Source organism: Salvia splendens, chromosome 6 (assembly GCF_004379255.2).
Source record: "Salvia splendens isolate huo1 chromosome 6, SspV2, whole genome shotgun sequence".
Lineage (NCBI taxonomy): Eukaryota > Viridiplantae > Streptophyta > Magnoliopsida > Lamiales > Lamiaceae > Salvia > Salvia splendens.
The window spans coordinates 29,495,939-29,517,840 of NC_056037.1; the positions used below are offsets into that span (position 1 = coordinate 29,495,939).

Consider the following 21,902-nt stretch of genomic DNA (forward strand, 5'->3'; position numbering starts at 1 on the left):
CCTTTTTTTTGTTGGAGGGACAGAGTGTCTCACAGTTTAGGGTCAATCTGCTTTCCACATGTTGCAATTAATTTATAAATTACTTGCATGTATATTGAGTAGGTAGGTGACCCTCTAGTTATGGTATTCAATAGGGAGAGTCTAACCTTCATTATTGTTGATTTTGCTGTGATATTTGATTTTGGTGATTAGGGATGCGTAATATTCTTGCTTTTCGACAATTTTCACTTTTTTCTTGAGATTAGTGAGAATTAATGGAGTTGTATAGTCAGATTATTTATCTACTTCAGAATACTTCAATAGTTTTATTAATGAGATTTTCCACTTAATTTTTACCATCTTCTTATATTCCGATTATTTTAGTTCTAAAAGTCAGACCATAGTAAATAATAGCGTTAAGAATTTGTGTTAATAACATTATTAATGAATTAATTAAAAACTGAATTGGACCATAACAAACATAACCAATTTTAATACTTGGGCCATATTTATTTATAAGCCTGAAGCCCAAAATCTACTCTTACATTCTACTTCCTCTAATTTCCCTCTAACACGACTTGTTCCCTCTCCTTTGTCTCTCTATAAATGCATTTGCAATACATATCTATTCTTACATAACATTACAACAATACAAAATTTGGAGTGTAAATCTCATCGATGAAGGCTCCGGCAGACGGCGATTCGATCGGAATACCGTTGTTGGCGGATAAAGGAGAGGATGACTATGAGTCAGCTCACCAACACCAACTCCGCCACCACAACTCTGTTTCGGGCTCAACATCATTCTTCAAAACCTGTTTCAACGGCGTCAATGCTCTGTCAGGTTTTTTACTACTCCCCCCGCCCGCCATTAAGAGTCCCAGTTGATTATTTTAGTTCGTCCGTCATAATGAGTCCTAATTCACCTTTACTATTAATGATAGGTCCGATTCACTTTCCAGTTTCCACTATCTTTTTCCATCCATTTTTTTATAATTCTTAAAACTAGTGCCGAACTTGAATAAGACTCATAAAAATATCTTCCACCATTTACACTAAATTCAAACTCATTTAGTGTAATGTCAAATTAAATATAATTTTATTCCAATCATTTACACTAAATTTAAACTTAAAAATAATTTATTCCAATCATTTACACTAAATTTAAACTTAAAAGAATATTCTTTATATTATATTTTTCTTTACTCACGAAATTCGAAAAATTGGTTTGGGTTTAGTTTAAATAAATCTAAAGATAAGTATATTTTTTTCCCAAAAACTAAAAATAGGAATGGTTTTAGAGTACTATTATTGAAGCTAATTATCTATCTGATTTTAGGTTTTAGTGTCCCTTGGAAATAGTCTAATGACGAACGGATGGAGTACTTGTTTGTGTTTATCTTTTCTTTTCTATTGTCCACATATGGTGTTACATAGGAGTAGTATTGATTTCCACTTTTATCCTATAAGGTGGTTTTGGACGAACATAGTTTGGATTTAGAAGTATGTTAAATTATACAGGTCTTATTCTCAAGACTGACATTAAAATGAGAACTGAAAATCATAGTAGTATTCTTTAATAACAGATGGTATTATAAAAAATATCATTTCATGACTCAATATTAGTTCGTTGATTTATAAATATTTATGATATTGAAACTTAACTGATAGAAATCTAAGGGTTCCATCATAAAACTAATTGGTGATAGGAGAAGTGGCTCATTAGAATTATATAGTGGTTTCAAGTCTATGTGAATGCCGATGTGAGATAGTTGTAATATATTATTTTAGTTTCAATTGCCAACATATTATTTTAGTTTCAATTGCCAAACACCCTCCCTCAAACCCTTCAATGTGAACCTTGGAGGGGTTGGACTTTTTTTCTGATCGATTGGACTACTTGTCCAATTTTTTTCTGATCGGTTGGACAACTGACCCTAATTTTAAGGCCAGATATTTTTCTGATCGGTTGGACCACTGACCCAAATTTTAAGCCCAGATATACTGATGGGTCAGTCATTTTTTTCGGTTTCAGTCCAGATATATTGATGAATCAGTTAAATTTGACCCACAATCAGTGACCCACTCTGATACCATGATAGAAATTCATGGGTTTCATCCTAAAACCAATTGGTGATAGGAGGAGTGACCCATTAGAATTATATAGTAATTTCAAGTCTATGTGAATATCGATGTGGGATAGTTATAATATATTATTTTAGTTTCAATTGTCACGTTAACAACCCATAAGTATTGAAAGTTAGCAATGATAAGTTTTATCATGTCTAACTAATTCCATTAATTAATCAGTAAATTAATATTGTTCTCCATTCTCCATTTTATAGATGCTATTTTACGTTTTAAGTTTGTAGAATATTCAATATTCATAAAATATTAGTTTGGCAGCCGTTTGTCCTTTAATTTCGAAAGTGTGCAATAGAAAAAACTGACATTCTTATCTCCAACCTTTTTATTTATCAATTTAAGTAGGATTGATATGGATGTGCTTTGTCATACCTAACATTCTATATCTAGTGCATCCAAATTCATTTACAAATTGTGTTTTGCTTCTTTACCATCTGATTAGAAATAAAGCATAAATGGTAGTAGTATATACGTAATTGATCATTATCACTATGTCCGTGAAGGTTATGGCAATGCTTATATGCATTTAGACAATCAATCATTAAATAGGACAAAAATCAAAATAGAGTATGGGTGTAGTCGCATCACCATTATACACGTGGAATGTGTTGTCGTTACTATTCATCAGAAATTGTTACTACTCCTGACTATATTCCATCAGTCTGGTTCCATAATACGTGGTCCTTCTTCCGGCTTTTGTTAAAATTTTTTTATCTTAATAATAGATTTTTTACTAAAGTCTCATTTTGGTCCTTAACATATTGGGTTTTTTTTATTTTGGTCTAAAACATTATCTTTTGAATTATTCGGTCCCTCACAAATAAAAACGAGTCACATTTGTTCCATTTTGGACGATTCCGTCAAAAATTTGACGGAAATTCCCCCTCCAGCATCTCCGCCGCCAAGCTCCGCCATATCATCACCTGTGGTCCTCCTCCTCCCTCACCAAACCAATCCAGCTCCCTGCCACTGTACCATGCTCCTACCTCCTTCTCCAGCACGATTTCTCCTTCACCTACGGCTAGCCACCGGTCCTCGCCGCCTACACACCGCCGCCGCACTGCCCCTCCCCAAGCTCCGCCAAAATCGTCCTCGGGTGGACGGCGACGTGCAAGGGCATGCAATTCGACCGCATCTGTGGCGTCTGGATCGGCGGAGCCGAAGGCCTCCGCAGCTGCACCGCCTAGCCATCCGCCGCCGGCATTATCTGGACAGTGAAGAAGGACGTCACGAGGTACTCCTCTCTACTCTCCACAAACCAAACCCTAGCTGTTTATTTGGGGAATCTCGTCGATTCCACCTACATCGGCGTCTACCACGTCAACATATTGCGAGAATTTGGTTTCCACCTTAGGGTTTCTGTCAATTTTTTGACAAAACCATCCAAAATGGACCAAATGTGACCCGTTTTTATTTGTGATGGACCGAATAATTCAAAATATAAGGTTTTGGACCAAAATAAAAAAATTGCAGTACGTTAAGGACCAAAATGAGCCTTTAGTCTAGATTTTTATGTTGTAGAGAGCTGTTTCGTGTCTAGGGATGAGTGGTTTATTTTTTGAATTTTAAATTTCAATTTTTAGAGATAATTTTTCTTGCCATTTAGTAATTCTAAATGTTTATTTGATTTATTTATGATTTTAATTTTTCAGGCGTAGGAATACTATCAGTTCCTTATGCCCTGTCATCAGGCGGATGGCTTAGCTTGATACTACTCTTCCTCATTGCTGGTTGCACATTCTACACATCTTTACTGATCAAAAGATGCATGGACTTGGACACAAACATCCAAAGTTATCCCGATATAGGGGAGCGAGCATTCGGATCATATGGGAGGATGTTCGTAGCAGTAACAGCGAACGTGGAGTTGTATCTTGTTGCAACCGGTTTTGTTATCCTCGAAGGCGATAATCTACAAAATTTATTTCCGGCTGTTGGAGTAGGGGATTTTGTAACCGGGAAGCAGGCGTTCGTTTTGATCATCGGACTCATCGTGCTACCTACTGTGTGGCTAGACAACATGGTCGTTCTATCTTACATATCCGCCACTGGAGTAGTCGCTTCCTTTATGCTCATCGCTTCTGTTCTGTGGTGTGCTGTTTTTGATGGCATCGGATTTCAGGAGCAGGTCACTCTGTTCCAGAGCAGAGGAATCCCTACCGCGATTAGCCTTTATGCATTTTGCTATTGCGCACATCCAGTTTTCCCGACGATGTACACTTCCATGAGGAACCAAAAGCAGTTTTCCAAGGTTATGTGATGAAACAATTAGTTTTGGCTCCAACAACGGTAGTAGTTTTGTCATTGATCTTGACATATATGATGGTTGCAGGTTTTGCTCGTATGCTTTCTTGTTTGCACAACGAGCTATGCTTCGATGGCTGTCCTAGGGTATCTGATGTTCGGGTCAGAGGTGCAGTCTCAAGTGACGTTGAATCTCCCTACTAACCTGGTCAGCTCCAAAGTTGCCATCTACACTACGTTGGTCAATCCGTTGGCTAAATATGCTTTGATGTCGCGTCCAATTGTGAAATCTCTCGAGAGGCGATTCTTGGTGGGGCGTAGCATGCGGTGGAGCATATTGATTAGGACCGCATTGGTGGCAAGCACGATCTTTATGGCCTTGGCTGTGCCTTTCTTTGGGTATCTGATGTCACTGGTGGGGGCGTTTCTAAGTGTCACGGCTTCAATCATACTGCCTTGCTTGTGCTATATGAAGATCTCGGGGATTTATATCCGAATCGGGAGTGAGTTGATTGTGTTGTGTGGGATTGTGGTTGTTGGTGTTGTTGTGCTTGTAGTTGGTACTTATACAGCTTTGTTGGACATTTTGAACCAATTGATTCCATCCTGATTATGTTTTGTGATCTGAAGATCGTGTATTCACTATAATCGATATAATTATTCCTTATTCTTGTAATTGTGTTGATTTTTTTGGTTAGCAGTATAACGAATATCATGTGATTAAGATGAAATTAATACTTAAATTTCTTTAGTTTTCTAGTTTGATGTAGCTTGTGTGAATATATAAATACTATTTGCTCCCAAACCATTGGTTATATAAAAAGTGGTCGTTATTTTTTATTTTGCTCGCAATTGTACTTGCAAAACTGTCATAATTTGCAAGCTCACGATGTGCTTGCAAATCAGTGCTCGAAAATGAGCTTTTTTTGTAGTGCTAGCACCTCTTACACGTACATAATCTCAAACATTATTTGTTACCATTAAGATGATATTAATAATTCATATGTTCAACTTGTTAACAATAATCTCTCAAAATTTTGAGAAGCACAATCGATCGTTTAATTAGTTGCCAAATAATTAGTGTGGTTCATTGACTTGATTTTATGTTAAGTCTAATTTTTTTTTCCTGTAGTCAAGCTAGGAGTAATAACAATAATATTTGTAGAATAGCAAATAATATTACAGTACTATGATATAGTAATAAGGATTAATTAAACATAATTAGAACAATAGTAATGATAAAAATAAAAATACTTTGAACTTCTAACATACCTAAACGAAAGTAACTTACAACATTGTATAAAGTTATGTGGGGCATGTTTGGTTGCCAGGATTCTGTCTGGAAAAGTAATCTGATTTCTTAAATTTTAAATTTCTTTGTTTGTTTCGTTTTTAATCAAACCGGGAAAGTAATCAAAATCCCGAGAACAAGGAAAGTTAGTACAACTTTCCAGAATTCTAAATTCTAACTTTTCTTAGGTATTCTTTTTCTCAGTTTTAGGATTATTACATATTTAATGCAATATATTATTATTATTATTAATTATAATGTTTTTAAAATAATAATTAATAATTTACTAAATAATCAAATAATTATATAATATAAATTATATAATAATAAATGCTAATTATTATTTTATAAATTAATAATTAAACAATAAAATCGTAGTAAAATTTTAAATTATAAAATTGATTTAATTATAATATTCGTAAATATTATAATAATAATAATAATAATATTAATCATTATAACATTTATGATTATAATACTCCATGTAACTATAATTATAATTGTATTATTATATATTGTGATGGATGATCCATATTTAAACTACTCATCGTAATAATAAATATAATAATATAATTATTATCCTTTGGAATTAATAATTTATTAAAATTTTATTATTCTTCTTCTTTATAAATAAAATAATAATAAGTATATTTTTAGTTTGGTGTTTAAATCAAATATAAAATTTAAAATTTTGATATTTTCCAAATACAGGAAAGTAAAGTTATTGGGAATCATGTTCCCGGGATTCATTTTCCCATGAATTATTTTTCTTGCCAATTTTACTTTCCCCCAACCAAACATGATGTATTTTTTATAATTGAAGTTGAAAGTATCATTTCAGATACCAAAATTAAAAGAAAAAAATCATACTTAATATTAGAGAGATAATTAATGACAACTTTGCCTCAATTTAATGTAAGTTTAAAAATGTCTTTTATGCATTAGGGTGTATTTTCAGTCGAAATGAACACAAATAGTAAAAATGTATCATGAATATTATTATACACCAAATTCAAGGACCTCGTATATATACAAAGAGTTTTTATGTTCATAGTTGAAAGTTCATTGTAGTTGATTATAAATTTTATACATCCTACTATTAGTCATACGTGAAATCTGTCGAATTTAAATAATTCCAACATCATGGTTACAATGACTATTGACTAGTTTCAATTCTCTAAGGTTTTCCAATATTTTTGTTATTTACCGTGAAGACAAATTGTGAATTGACCGAAGTATGAAGTAAAGTGCTAATTTGCTTTCCTTCTTCGGTGTATTTATTTTGTTACCTTAATCTTTATTACGTCTTATTATGTCAATATCAATCATAATTTCTTTATAAGAATAGTGATTCTTCATTGAGTAATGTCAATTTTTATCTAAATATATGATCAAAATATGAATTTAATCTAAAACATTCATTTTTTGAAAAACAGGTCCATAACAAATGAAATCTTTGTCGAAGTGGTCCTTTCTTGACGATTCTGTAAAAAAACTAACAGGCATGCCACTATGCAGTTAGCGTTGACCATTAGTTTTTTGATGGAACCATAAAAAAGGACTATTTCGTCGATATTTTTATTTTATTATGGATCTGTTTTTCAAAAAGTGAATGTTTTGGATCAAATTCGTATTTTAATCATATTTTTATGACCAAAATTGACCTTTACTCTTTCTCTATTATTTACGTTGCATTTTGTGGAATTTAATATCACATTTTTATGTAATTATAATGATTCTTGAAAACCATACTATTATGCAATAAGATAATAATTATGTCTTATATAATTAATATTAATTGTAAATAGACATAATATTATTATTATAGGAAATGAAGCATATCAAAACTTATTCTTATCACTAAATTAAGATTAAACCGGAGACCTTAGAACACATTTTCTTCAGCTGCAGAGTCTCTAGTAGTCTATGGTACTACTGCTGCAACAGGTGGAATTTATCATTTTGCTTACTCAAAGAACCAGTAGCATGCTTCCTCTCTTGGTTGGGCACTCCTTTCCGCAAGTTTGACATAAAGTTGTGGATCTCTTTATTTTACATGATATCATGGTCGATTTGGTTTAATCGGAATAAAATGATATTTCAAGGTTTTGAACCAAATTGGGACTTCGAGAAGAAAATGTTAATCTTGCGCCTTCACTCGTGGATTAGGAATTGGTGCCCAAGGTTTGCACTCTCACTCACCTCATCAACAGAAGATTTGATAAATATCAGAGGTTGGAACGGTAATTAAAAGTTGTAGGCTTGTTGCGTGGTGAAGCTCGGGGTTTGACTTTTCTAGCTCCTCTTTTCTCTTTGGCTGCGTCTTTGGGGTGTTGTTGCTTGGTTACTTTGGTTCTAGTTTGTGGTTTATAGGTCTTCTTGTGTTAGTTTTTTCTCTGTTGTTTTTGCTTGCTTTTGAGTCTTCCTGTGTACATTGGACCTCTGCTCGCCTTTTACGGTTTTGAGCCTTTCTCAATGCATCAAAAAAAACTAGAACGGTTAGATTTGGATGATCAATCACGTGCAAATCTATATAATTTATTTTATGTAGTAGGGGTAAATTAAGAAATCAAAGTCAATCCTTAAAAATATCTAAAAACACCCTTAAAACTTAACTTTAGAGTAAAGTCAATTTTTATCCTAAACATATGACCATTTTACGAAGTTGGTCCAAAACATTTGTTTTTTTATATTCGAATAAAAAACAAACGAAAACGTTCCCAAACTCGTCCTTTTTAAGGAGCGGTCAAAACTTGATGGTCAACGCCAATACGCTCGATTTTGACTGTATTTGAATACTAATCCGAGATTAATTAACAACTTAAATATTTATTATTTTTCAAATAAAATTAAAGATAATTTTACGAGAATTCTAACGAAATTTCAATTGCAAACATTCTGATGAAAAACAAATTGCACGAAATTATAATTTGTAGTAGTAGTTTTTTTTTAATAATGACTTACAGATTAATGCTCTTAGTTGCATTGCTATGGTGGCATATGCAAATGTACATAATGCCCTAAGTTCAATGTACTAATGTCAAAAAAATTGTAATGTTGTTTAAATATATTTTTGAATATACAAGCAGTTGTATGTAATGCCCTAAATATACTGCATGTAATGGCTAAAGTATATGTATGTAATACCAAAAGAATTGTAATATTGTTATGTATTCAAATTTACGAACAATTGTATTGTATTTGTGCTCCTAGTGTAGTATATGCAATGCCTTAAGTACAACGTATGTAATGTGTTAAGTGGTTAAGTACAATACATGCAATGCCAGTAAAATGTGTGTATTCTCGAATTATATGCATATATAGGACAATTATCAATCAACCCATTTTACCTTTAACACCCTATTCTCAGGTGACTACTACCGGCGTAAATCCTAGATCTCCACCATCCATTTTTTTTATCTAAAAATTCATATTTAACTTTAGTTTTGATATAAACTTAGGATAGCATGTATTTTAAAGCTACCCTATCCTATTATTCTAAATTTATCTTAAAGTTGATAACTCATTTATTTTTGAGTTGTTTGGCAAAAAAAAATCATATTATATCTTTTCTGCCAAACTGTCATTATAATATGTATTAATAATTTAATAAAAATATTAATTTTTTTCTGGTGAAAGTGTAACAATTTATGATTAAATAGTCTCTTCTCGAATGTATTCATTAAGAAATTTATTAATGCATGTTTAGTACATTGTTTATTAAATATATTTCTATTAAAGCTATACTGATTAAAATTTTATAATAAATGTATGAAACTTAGCCATTATAAATTTTTATATTGTGTTTATTATTTTTGTATTACGAGGCGTTATATGATGGTAGGCTCTCTATAAGTCTATGACTAGCTATTGGAATTACATTATATTACAGGGTTTTTTTTCAAGGAATATTTACTATATTTTGTAACATTGAGTATTTCTATTTTTAAGGAATACATTTTTCATTAGGTTTGTTCTATGAAATTTCAACTGATCAGCCTATTCTCTTAAAGATGGTAATCGAGAGAGGCGATGCAGATCATATTGGCGAAAGAATTGTGAGTAGAAGATGTTTGTGTATTGCTTGATTAATTTACAATGATTTATAGCCCCTTAATATATAGGGAAGACTCTTCCCTATCTATGGAAAATACCAGTAATGTAATCAATCTATTCTAGGACATTATGTTATTGAATCAATCAATTATTTTGTAATCTTCTCTCTTGGTGGGAATATCACGTTTGATATGTTTTGACACTCTCCCTCAAGTTGAGCAACGGTATCCCCGATACTCAACTTGCCCAAAATCTCCTTGAAGGATTTTGGATGGACAGCTTTGGTCAAGATGTCCGCTAACTGTTCTTCAGAACGTACAAATGGGAACTCAATGGTGCCTGCCTTGAGATTTTCTTTAATGAAGTGTCGGTCGACTTCCACATGTTTAGTTTTGTCGTGTTGCATCGGATTCTCTGAGATACTGATTGCTGCATTGTTGTCACAGAATAATCGACTCTTCCGTACAGGTGGGTAGCCAATTTCTGTTAACAACCTCCTTAACCACATGATTTCTATAAGTCCACTCTTGATTCCTCTGAACTCTGCTTCAGCACTAGATAAGGACACCACCTTCTACTTCTTGCTTCTCCACGTGACAAGATTGCCTCCAACAAAGGTGAAGTAGCCCCCTGTGGACTTCCTATCGACGGGATTGCTTGCCCAATCAGCATCAGTGTATCCGTCAATCTCCAGATTTTCTCTCTTGGCTAGGAACACTCCATAGCCCACAGTTCCTTTCAGATATCGGACGATCCTTAAGGCTACTTCCATGTGGTCAGCCTGTGGTCGGTGCATGAACTGGCTAACTATGCCATCTGCATAAGTAATGCTTGGCCGAGTGTGAGATAAGTAGATAAGCTTTTCTACTAGTTGATGATACCGTTCTCGATCTGCAAGATCAGCTCCTTCATCTATCTTTAATCGTGGTTTGGGATCATGGGAGCTTCTGCCGGCTTGCACTCCAATAAGCTTGTTTCTGCCAACAAATCTAGGACATACTTTTTCTGCCTCAGAAATATCCCGTGTCTGGATCTCAACACTTCAATTCCAAGGAAATACTTCAATGCTCCTAGATCTTTCATCTCAAATTCCTTGAATAGGTTCTCTCTCAGGTTTTGAATTTCCTCACTGTCATCCCCAGTGATGATCATGTCGTCCACGTAGATGATCAGACAAGTTATCTTGTTTCCCCTTTTCTTCGTGAAAAGTGTGTGATCTGAATGACTTTGTTTGAACCCTTGTTTAACCATTGCCTGGCAAAACCTTCCAAACCAGACTCTTGGGGATTACTTTAGCCCGTATAGTGTTTTCCTTAGACAACACACTTGGCATATTCCGAATTTTGCCGAAAATCTTGGAGGCACTTCCATATAGACTTCCTTATTTTCTTCTAATTCTCCATGAAGAAAGGCATTGGTGACGTCAAACTGGTGTAGGGGCTAGTGTTTGCACGCTGCTACAGACAATAAGGCTCGGACGGTGTTCAGCTTTGCAACCGGGGAGAAGGTTTCTTCATAATCTATTCCATACACTTGTGTGTATCCTTTCGCCACAAGTCTCGCCTTGTATATCTCGATCGAACCATCTGCTCTTCTTTTGATGGTGAAAATCCATCGACATCAGACCGACTTCTTTCCGTTGGGTAATGTGCACTTCTCCTATGTTCCCTTTTTTATGAGGGCATCTATCTCCTTCTTCATAGCTTCTCTCCAATGTTTATGTCTTGATGTCTCTTCGAATTATTGTGGAATTTCATCCTCCTCATACAGGGCAGCTTCGAATGCTCGGGCCATTTCTGATAGCTGTCCGTGTGCGATATTTGCTACTGCATACTTGGCCTTTTTTCCTTTCCATTCTGGTGAGTATCTCCGAGAAGGAACTCCTCTTGTACTTCTTAGTGGTAGCTCGTACGGTTGTTCCGTATCTCCATATCCGCCACTAGTTTCACATTCAGCTCCATTGTTCCTATCAACAATAGTATTCTCTGAGGGTATACTATCATCAATATTTGAACTATTTACCTCAGGAATTGAAGACAGGGTTGATGTTTGGTCAATGTGACTTTGCTCCTCGTTCTGTATTATAGGATTTGACGGCCCGATGGTGCCGTTAACCTCCTCTATTGGACCAACATTTGTGACAGGGCTTGACTGTAACTCCCCCTGAGTGGATTTTCCCTGGACCAGGTATGGGTGTAGGTAGCCAATTTAGTAGGTCACTGTTCGGATGATCATCTGAAGGTTGTGTCTCCCCTGACTACTAGATTGGCTATAGAAATACTCGCCTTCCACAAAGTCGCAATTCATGGTGGTGTGTATGTGCCTAGTGGTTGGGTCATAATATCTATAGCCTTTCTGATTTTTTCCATAACCAACAAAGACACATTTGAGAGCACATGGGGAAAATTTGGTACGTTCGTGTTTAGGGATATGAACGAAGAATGTACACCCGAACACCCTAGGTTCCAAGGATAGGGACGATGGCAGCTCGAACCGTTTGGAAAAAGGTCTAAGGGAGATTTGAATTCTAGAATCCCAGTGGGCAAGCGGTTCATAAGGTAGACCGCAGTAGCTACGGCTTCGGGCCAGAATGATTTGGGTATTTTGGATTCAATTAAAAGGGCACGGGTAATTTCAAGGATATACCGATTTTTCCTTTCTGCGACCTCGTTTTGTTCTGGAGTGTATGTATAAGATGTCCTATTCCCTTTTCCCGAAAAAAGTCCTGCATTTTTGTATTGACAAATTCCCCCCCCCCCCTCCTCTCCCCCCTGTTATCTGACCTAAGGGTCTGAATTTTTTGTTTATACTGGGCTTGGATAAGGGTATAGAATTCAGTGAATTTTTCAAAAACGTCAGACTTATTTTTCAAAAAATAAATCCAAGTCATGCGAGAATAATCATCAATGAATAGCACAAAATAGCGAAAACCTTGTCCCCCAATAATAGGTGTAGGGCCCCAAACATCAGAATGTATCAAAGCAAACAGAATTTTCATTCTAGTATTGTTCAACTTAAAAGTGTGTCTGTGGCTTTTTGCCAACAGACAAGTTTCACAATGAAAGGAATTAATAGAAGTAACTAATTTAGGGTAAAGCATGCGAAGATATCCTATGGACGGGTGTCCTAACCGACGATGCCAAAGCCAAGCCTGCCTGTCTGTCGGTCCGTGAGTCAGCAATGCGACACTCTGTTGGGTTATCTTGTCCACATAGTACAGTCCACGGCGCTCAGTGCCACGCCCAACTATCCTCCCCGTCTTGATATCCTGTAGCATGCAAAATTGAGGCTGCATTAGTAATTTACAATGAAGCTCTTTAGTCACTTGACTGATAGATAGGAGCTTATGCGATAATGATGGTACAAAAAGACAGTTAGACATGCGTAAAGTGGGCGAAATATTGATTGTTCCGGCCCCGCGGACTCGAGCTAGGTTCCCACTGGCAGTTTGGACATAGGATTTAGTGGATTTTGAGATGGCTAGAAAATCAGAAGCATCGAACGACATTGTGTCTGTTGCCCCGCAATCAAAAATCTAGTGAGTATCTTTTGGACCTGCTTGGGACATAGAGGAACAAGCTAAGGTATCAAAGGAATTTTTACATGGTATAGAAGGTAGGGTGTTGAATTTTTTAGAAGTTTGGGGTGCAATTTGTAAGGTTTTTGCTGTGTGGGGTTCGGAATGTAATATCCAATTTTCCAGGGGATGGATGTTGGGCGGTTTTTGGTTTCTGGGGTGAGTACGTAATATTTGGGAGTTATGGGGTAGTTTCTGGAAGGCATTTTGGTTTCGGGGGTCATTTGGCAATTTCTGGAAGTGAGGGGGTTCAGAACGGGGTTTTAGGTTTTGGGGGGGGGGTTGGTTTTGGATTGATGAAAGTTGGGCATTTTTAAGGGAATTTTTCCCTTCACTTCGGGAACCCTAACCGCCTTCAATTCGGGAACCCTCGCCGTTGGGTTTTCTCCAGTGGGAACCCTAGCCGCCGCTGTCCGTCGCCTGTCGCCGGTGGTGGCTTCTCCCGTCACTTTACCTTCTCACCATACTCTTGCAATCGATGTTGAGGCCACGGCTTTCTCCTCCGCCGTCGCCTTGTTTTTGTTGTCGCCTCCATTGCCATCGGTGGACCGACTCCGCCCCCGGTATATCGGAGTAGGTGGCTCGGTCCCCGATTGTCACGGCTGATGCCGTTCTCCCTCCGCCGTTGTTCTGGTGAGCGTTTTTCTGTTGGCGGGCCTTCTTCATTTCCTCCCACCATTCTGGGAACCCGTGGAGGTGAAAGCACGTTTCTTTCATGTGCTTTTTACCCCCACAGTGATTGCACACCAATTTGCTCTTGTCCTTGTATCGCCGGTAGGGTTTGGATGGTGGTGGCTGATTTAGGGCATTCTGGGCGGAGTGGACTCGACTTCGGTCGAAAGTTGCAAGGCCGACCCCGATTCCAGACTCTTTTGACTTTGGATTCATCAGTTTTTCATTGACGGACTCCCGTCTGACCAATCCGAAGGCTTTTCTGGCTGTTGGAATGGGGTCCATGTTCAGGATCTCCCGTTTGATCTTGTCATATCGGTCGTCTAGCGCCCATATGAATTGATACAGCCTATGTCGTTGGGCATTTTGATTGTATTTTTCATGGAGGACGGTGTGTCCATCGGATTTGGGTCTCTGCTGTCAATGGAGATCCATAAGTCTTGGAATTTCTGCCATACATTTTCCAACGACAGATTTCCTTGTCTCATCTCGTATGCTTGTCTGTGCAGGTCTGAAATTTGGAATGGATCGGCGCCGCTTCAGTACGTAACGGCCAGGTTTTCCCATAGATCTTGGGTCGTTTCGTATTGGGAGACCTCATTCACGAGGCTGACGTCGATGTTGTTGATGATCCAGTTGAAACAACAGTGATCTCGCTGCTGCCATCTTGTGTAGTTCGGGTCGGTCGGTGGAGGGGGTTTTGAAACTCCGGATATGTGAGATGTCAAACCCTTTGCGCCGATGGCCCGTCCCATCAGTTTCGCCATAGGGGGTAGTTCTACCCATCGAGCTTGGTTTTCAGGTTTACATCGCCCAACGATTCTGGTTGGGGTTCGGCTTGGGGTTGTTGTTTTGGAGAGTTTTGAGACATACTTAGTCTCAAGAATTCTGCAAATTGTTCAGCAGAAAGAGTTATGGGGCGGTTTGTGTTTGGGGAGGTTTCGGATTCGGATTCTGACATCCTGTTTGTTGGCTATTTTGCAGGGTTCAAAAGGTCGAGGAATGTACTCGAGACTATGATGACATGCTCTGAGTCTCAAGCTCGAATAAACCTGCTCTGATACCATCTTAAACATGGTAATCGAGAGAGGCGATACAGATCATATTGGCGAAAGAATTGTGAGTAGAAGATGTTTGTGTATTGCTTGATTGATTTACAATGATTTACAACCCCTTAATATATAGGGAAGACTCTTCCCTATCTATGGAAAATACCATTAATGTAATCAATCTATTCTAGGACATTACGTAATTGAATCAATCAATTATTCTGTAATCTTCTCTCTTAGTGGGAATATCCCGTTTAATATGTTTTGACATATTCTTTATTCATTTTTTCTTCACAAATTTGAACTACTGATAAAAAAAAGCACTACATAATACATGGAATTATGTGTGTACATAGTGACTGAAAGTATAATGATATTGAAAATATATATATTAGTATTATTTTCTATTATAAAAATAAATTTAAAGACAATATTACGTATTACCGAATTCAATTATTCTACTTCTGGGCTAACATACACAAATGTATATACTGTTCATGTATTAGAAATGTTATTAAAATTTATGATATATTAAATCTAGTTTTGCACCAACCCTAATTCGATATATATAAATTTATTCTAAGACTATTAATATTTGGGCACCAATCTTTATTCTTGTAAATTTTAATTATAAACGCATGTAACTAAATCCGTATAACAAATTAATACTCCATCTTAATTAGCCATATACTACTTATTTTAATTAATAGTCCATGTCCATCACAAGTATAAAAAATAATTCTCCATCTTTCCCTATACTATTTATTTTAATTAATGGATCATTACAAAATAGAAGAAAATCTGTGTACAACTGTACCGTTCACCTAAATCAATTAATCAAGTAGTTAAATAATGATATTTTTCAACTTAATTTTTATTAGTATCTTCTTATATTCTGAAATGAATAATAAAAATCAACCATTTTCGTTACGATATGCCCATCACATCATTCCATTAGCATATAAAAAATTGAGGCATTACAAACAAGACTAATTTTAATAATTGGGCCGAATTTTTTTATTAGGCGTGAAGTCCAAAATCGACCCTTTCTTTCTTCTTCCTCACTTTCACTCTTCCACGTTTTGTTTCTATAAATGCGTATCCATTCGCACATAACATAATATTATAAAAAATAAAAAAATAGAAAATTTGCTAACCTAAATAGGCAGCTGTTTCCGATGAAGGCTGCAGCAGACGGCGACGACCTGTCGATCGGAATACCATTGTTGGCAGATAATGCTCACCAACACCAACTCCGCCGCCACAACTCCGGTTTGGGGTCAACATCTTTCTTCAAAACCTGCTTCAACGGCGTTAATGCTCTATCAGGTTTTTTACTACTAAAATCAATGATGGTTCTATTATCTTTGGTCTTGTCTATTCCATGTGTGAAAGTCCGATGTTCATTCGGCCCACACATGCGGAGGCGTGCTAAAAATCTTTAAATTCTATTTCATATCGACTAGGCGATGATCATATCTCATCTATGGATAACCTTTTCCTCTTATGAACCCTTTTAAGGGGGTGAATATGACCCATTTATAATATGATATCACAGGGGCCCCCAAGTCGATGATAGTTTTTTTTCTTATCTATCTCACACGTGGAAGTCCAATGTTCATTTCGGGCCACATCGATGATGGTTCTTTTTATCTCTTCCCTTGTCTTTCCTACATGTGGAAGTCTGGTGTTTATTCTGGCCCACACGTACGGGTCGTGTTAAAATCCTTAGATCATGTCTTACATTAGCTTAGTAATGATCTTATCTTATCTTTATAAGTGTGGGTAATCCCCCTTTTATATAAACTTTTAAAGGTTGGGTGATTCATTTTTAATAACTGTCAAATTCTTGGTCTTCTCATATTATTCAAAATCCAAAAAATAAATCACGAAGGTTGAAAAATTTTCGATTCTGCCATCCTTCCATTTTTCGCTTATCGTATATTGACGTGACAGTCAATTTAAAACACATTAATACAACGAGGTTAGACAAAACGAAAACATCCAATTAAGTTCGAAATGAACGTATTTTAAACTCACTACCATACCAACACATAATTTTCCTGAGAAGGATTGGATAATTGAAAAAAATAAATATTTTCAGAATTTATTTTTTAGATTATAAAATGTGGGACGAACCAAAATTTAGCTATATTTTATTATTTATTGTTACTCAATTATATATTCTCAATTTTAGATGCTAGTATATTATACCGAGTAAAATATTAGTACTGCGGTTTAAGTTTGTAGCTTCAACGCATATGCCCAATTTTATATTATGAAGTAGCAAGTTAGGAAAAGTAAATAAAATAGAAGCATATATTTTAAATTATTATTTATTATTTTATATTATAAATTTAAGATAGATAAGTTATTTATCCTATTAAACTGTAAACTGTTCCGTAAGTATATTGGTGGCAGCCGTTTTGTCCTTTAATTTCGAAAGTATACAACTAACTCTGTTTAATTAACATCTATATGAAATACATGGATTAGCAAAATTTGCATAATAGTAAATTCTGACACTCTTATCTCTAACCTTTCATTTATCCATTTGAGTAGGATGGATGTGCTGTGTCATACATAACACATATATATTTTTAATTACGTTCATGTCATGACAATCACAAACTTTAGGTGATAATGGTAATTTTAGTTCATGAATATTGCACTAATATCATCTGTAGTTTTTATTTCTTAAAATTATTAGATGTTATTGAACACTAATATAAGAACACTGGAAAAATATTTGCATTTTTTTTGGATCAAAATATCTTATAGGCTACAATAATTATTTCTGGAGTATTTTTTTTATGTGCAAGAGAATAGTCATTTTAGTTCATTCATTTCTCTTAGAAAATACTTATAACAGAATTAAATGTACCAAGTGTGGTGACGGTTTTTCTCTCATATAAAAGATATAACTAAATAATTCTTATAGTTTGGGAATATTTTAGATCAAAAAAGTTTTAAAAAAAATGCAGAAATACTTTCAATAATATTATATCAATGTCTAAGGATGTCTGATGATATTTTTAAAAAATATATACGTATGTATAACTCCCTCCGTCCCCTATTAGTTGATACCAATTTTCTTTTTCGTCTGTTCCTAATTAATTGACACTCTCATTTTTTTACTACTTTTGGTAACGGAGTAACTTGTGCTCATCATTCATGTTTTGAACCCTTTACTTTTATTCGAAAAAAGTGTGAATCAACCGAAAAGGAGATAATAGTAATTTGCAATTTAAATAGAAGTATTAATTTTATTTACTTGGGTGGTGTTCGGTTTCTAAGATAAAATAATAACAAGATATAATCTAGTATTGAGTTGTGAGATTATTTTAGTATAAGGGAGTTAGCTATGACTATTTATCCCATGATTATCCATCTAGGATTGAATTGTGGGATTAATTCTAAAAAATAAACACAATATATATAATCTCGGATATAATCTTGCAAAACGTACACCCCTTTAGTCTATGTAGCGTTATCGACACTATGGTAACGCGTACATGTATTAGACAATCAATCATTAAATTGGACATGTATTAACATTGCTCATGTTTATAAATTTTATAATATTATTTTATTTTATTGTGAGCGTGGAGTAGGAGTTATGGAGTAGGTGATCCACTCTCATTCACATGTGTTACAAAGTACGTGGTTCTTCAGGCTTTTATTAAAAATAAACTGATCTTATAAGAAAATATTCTATGGAAGGAAAAAAAATCTTGGTGGGGTTTTATTTTTTGAATTCTAGCTAATGTCAAATTTTTGGAAGATACTCATTCCTCCATCATTTAAAGAGTCATTTTAACTAGGTATAGATTTTACAAAATTATTAGACTTTGTGACGAAAATTAAAGAAAGGGGTTAGTGGGAATGTGAGTCTCGTTTTTATTACCCCATATGTCCACCATTTGAGGAGTCATTTTGTCATTTTTTTGATTGTCTACGATTTAAAGAACTATTTTCTTTTTTCCATTTTTGGTATATGGACGCCACATCCAACTAACTTTTACACTCACAATTCATTATAAAACTAATATAAAAAAACTATTTCACACAAAGTCAAGCAATTTTTTAAAACTCGTGTCGAGTCAAAATGCCTCTTTAAATGGTGGACAGAGTAGGTATTAGTTTTATTACTACTAGATTGTGAGTGAAAAAAAAATTAGTAGAATGTGGGGTCTGCATACCAAAAATATAATAAAGTAACTAGACTTTTAAATCATGAACATCATAAAATGAGAAAATGGTTCTTTAAATCGTGGACAAAGGAGGTACTACTAACTACTACTCCCTCCGTCCGCGAATAGGAGTCCCGTTTTTTCATTTTAGTCCGTCCGTGAATAGTAATTCTGGTTCACTTTTATCATAAATGATAATGGGTCTTACATTCCAATAACTCATTTCACTCACATTTCATTTAATACTAATATATACAAGTGGGACCCCTATTCCACTAACTTTTTTTAACATTTCTTAAAACTCGTGACGTTAATAAATGAGACTCCTAATGGCGGACAGAGAGAGTATTATACAGTAATAAACATAAAAATAAAAATAGTTTGCTTATTTTTCCAAGACAAGCAAAATAACAATAGATTGATCATTTGATGATCTTTTAATAGAATTAAAAAATATTTATCATGTCTATAATCTGTTATAGTTCGTAGTAATTAGTTCTAATTCTCTAAGCTAGGTGCCAATATTCGTAGCCATTTGCTCTAGTCCTTTAACCCTCTAGGTCAAAATTCATAACATCCAAATTTTATTGAATAATCTGATTTACGAATTTTGACCTATATTTTAATTTTTTTTCAGGTGTAGGAATACTATCAGTTCCTTATGCACTGTCATCAGGCGGATGGCTTAGCTTGATACTACTCTTCCTCATTGCTGGTTGCACATTCTACACATCTCTACTGATCAAAAGATGCATGGACTTGGACACAAACATCCGAAGCTATCCCGATATAGGGGAGCGAGCATTCGGATCATATGGGAGGATGTTCGTAGCAGTAACAACGAACGTGGAGTTGTATCTTGTGGCAACCGGTTTTGTTATCCTCGAAGGCGATAATCTACAAAATTTATTTCCGGCTGTTGGAGTAGGGGATTTTGTAACCGGGAAGCAGGCGTTTGTTCTGATCATCGGACTCATCTTGCTACCTACTGTGTGGCTAGACAACATGGTCGTTCTATCTTACATATCCGCCACTGGAGTAGTCGCTTCCTTTTTGCTCATCGCTTCTGTTCTGTGGTGTGCTGTTTTTGATGGCATCGGATTTCAGGAGCAGGTTACTCTGTTCCAGAGCAGAGGAATCCCTACCGCGATTAGCCTTTATGCATTTTGCTATTGCGCGCATCCAGTTTTCCCGACGATGTACACTTCCATGAGGAACCAAAAGCAGTTTTCCAAGGTTATGTGATGAAATAATTAGTTTTGGCGCCAACAACGGTAGTAGTTTTGTCATTGATCTTGACATATATGATGGTTGCAGGTTCTGCTCGTATGTTTTCTTGTTTGCACAACGAGCTATGCTTCAATGGCTGTCCTAGGGTATCTGATGTTCGGGTCAGAGGTGCAGTCTCAAGTGACGTTGAATCTCCCTACTAACCTGGTCAGCTCCAAAGTTGCCATCTACACTACGTTGGTCAATCCGTTGGCTAAATATGCTTTGATGTCGCGTCCAATTGTGAAATCTCTCGAGAGGCGATTCTTGGCGGGGCGTAGCATGCGGTGGAGCATATTGATTAGGACCGCATTGGTGGCGAGCACGATCTTTGTGGCCATGGTTGTGCCTTTCTTTGGGTATCTGATGTCACTGGTGGGGGCGTTTCTAAGCGTCACGGCTTCAATCATACTGCCTTGCTTGTGCTATATGAAGATCTCGGGGATTTATATCCGAATCGGGAGCGAGTTGATTGTGTTGTGTGGGATTGTGGTGGTTGGTGTTGTTGTGCTTGTAGTTGGTACTTATACAGCTTTGTTGGAGATTTTGAACAATTTGATTTCACATTGATTGTGTTTTGAAATCTGATGATCTTGTATTCACTATAAAGAATATAAGTTGATTATTTCAGTTAGCAATCTTAAGAATATTATGTGATGAAGGTGAAAATGTAATTATAACTTCTTTAGTCTTCTAGCTTAAAGTGAATGAATAAAGTTGTGTTATGGGTGTTGTAGGAAAGAAATCAGTAGATTGGTACATAATTGATATGCAATCCTAGCTTACCATAGATAGATTGATATGCAATGAATGTAAATTAGGATTACCTTAAGTTGTGAGTTTGTAGCCTATATAAAGGTATATGATCTTGTACATTAAACAATGAATAAGAATGAACGATTGAACCCAATTCTTCATAGTACTAGAGCAGCAAAGCCGATCCTAGGCTCAGAAAACTTTCATCACAGCCAAATATCAATCCCGACCCTGTTTTAGCCAAGATCAAATCCAGAAATCAAACCTTACCATGTCAGAAACAAATACAGAGGACGAAAAGAAAATCACCCCAGACGAAACCAAAAGATTGAGGAACAGCAAGAGTATCATGGTGGCGTTCAAATTAAACGGGAGGAACTACCCACTATGGTCTCGGCTAATGAAGGTTAAGATAGGCGGCAGAGGAGCCTATACTTACATCCGGAATGAACCTCCAAACCCCGGGTGTAAGGGGTTCGAGGAGTGGGAAGAAAACGATCTCATCGTATTCTCGTGGATCGTAGACAACATCGAAAACGACATCATCTCCGACTTTGCGCACCACCAAACATCAAAGGCGTTGTGGGAGAGCCTCGCCGTGACATACGAAAACAAGGCAGATAAGTATTTGATTTATGATTTGGAAGAGAAAGTTATTTCAATCAGACAAA

At 35.8% G+C, this 21,902-nt stretch overlaps 2 protein-coding genes across 2 annotated transcripts; both read left to right on the forward strand.

Moving 5' to 3' along the window:
• Positions 1–545: 545 nt before the first annotated feature.
• LOC121807956 (amino acid transporter AVT1J-like) lies at positions 546–5,044 on the forward strand. The gene is made up of 3 exons (XM_042208293.1): positions 546–823; positions 3,777–4,375; positions 4,457–5,044. The coding sequence occupies exons 1-3, from the start codon at positions 658–660 to the stop codon at positions 4,976–4,978; spliced, it is 1,287 nt and encodes a 428-aa protein (XP_042064227.1). The 5' UTR covers positions 546–657; the 3' UTR covers positions 4,979–5,044.
• An 11,147-nt stretch (positions 5,045–16,191) lies between these two features.
• Positions 16,192–21,045, forward strand: LOC121809076 (amino acid transporter AVT1J-like). Its single transcript, XM_042209628.1, has 3 exons — positions 16,192–16,342; positions 19,844–20,442; positions 20,524–21,045. The coding sequence occupies exons 1-3, from the start codon at positions 16,192–16,194 to the stop codon at positions 21,043–21,045; spliced, it is 1,272 nt and encodes a 423-aa protein (XP_042065562.1).
• Positions 21,046–21,902: the final 857 nt, after the last annotated feature.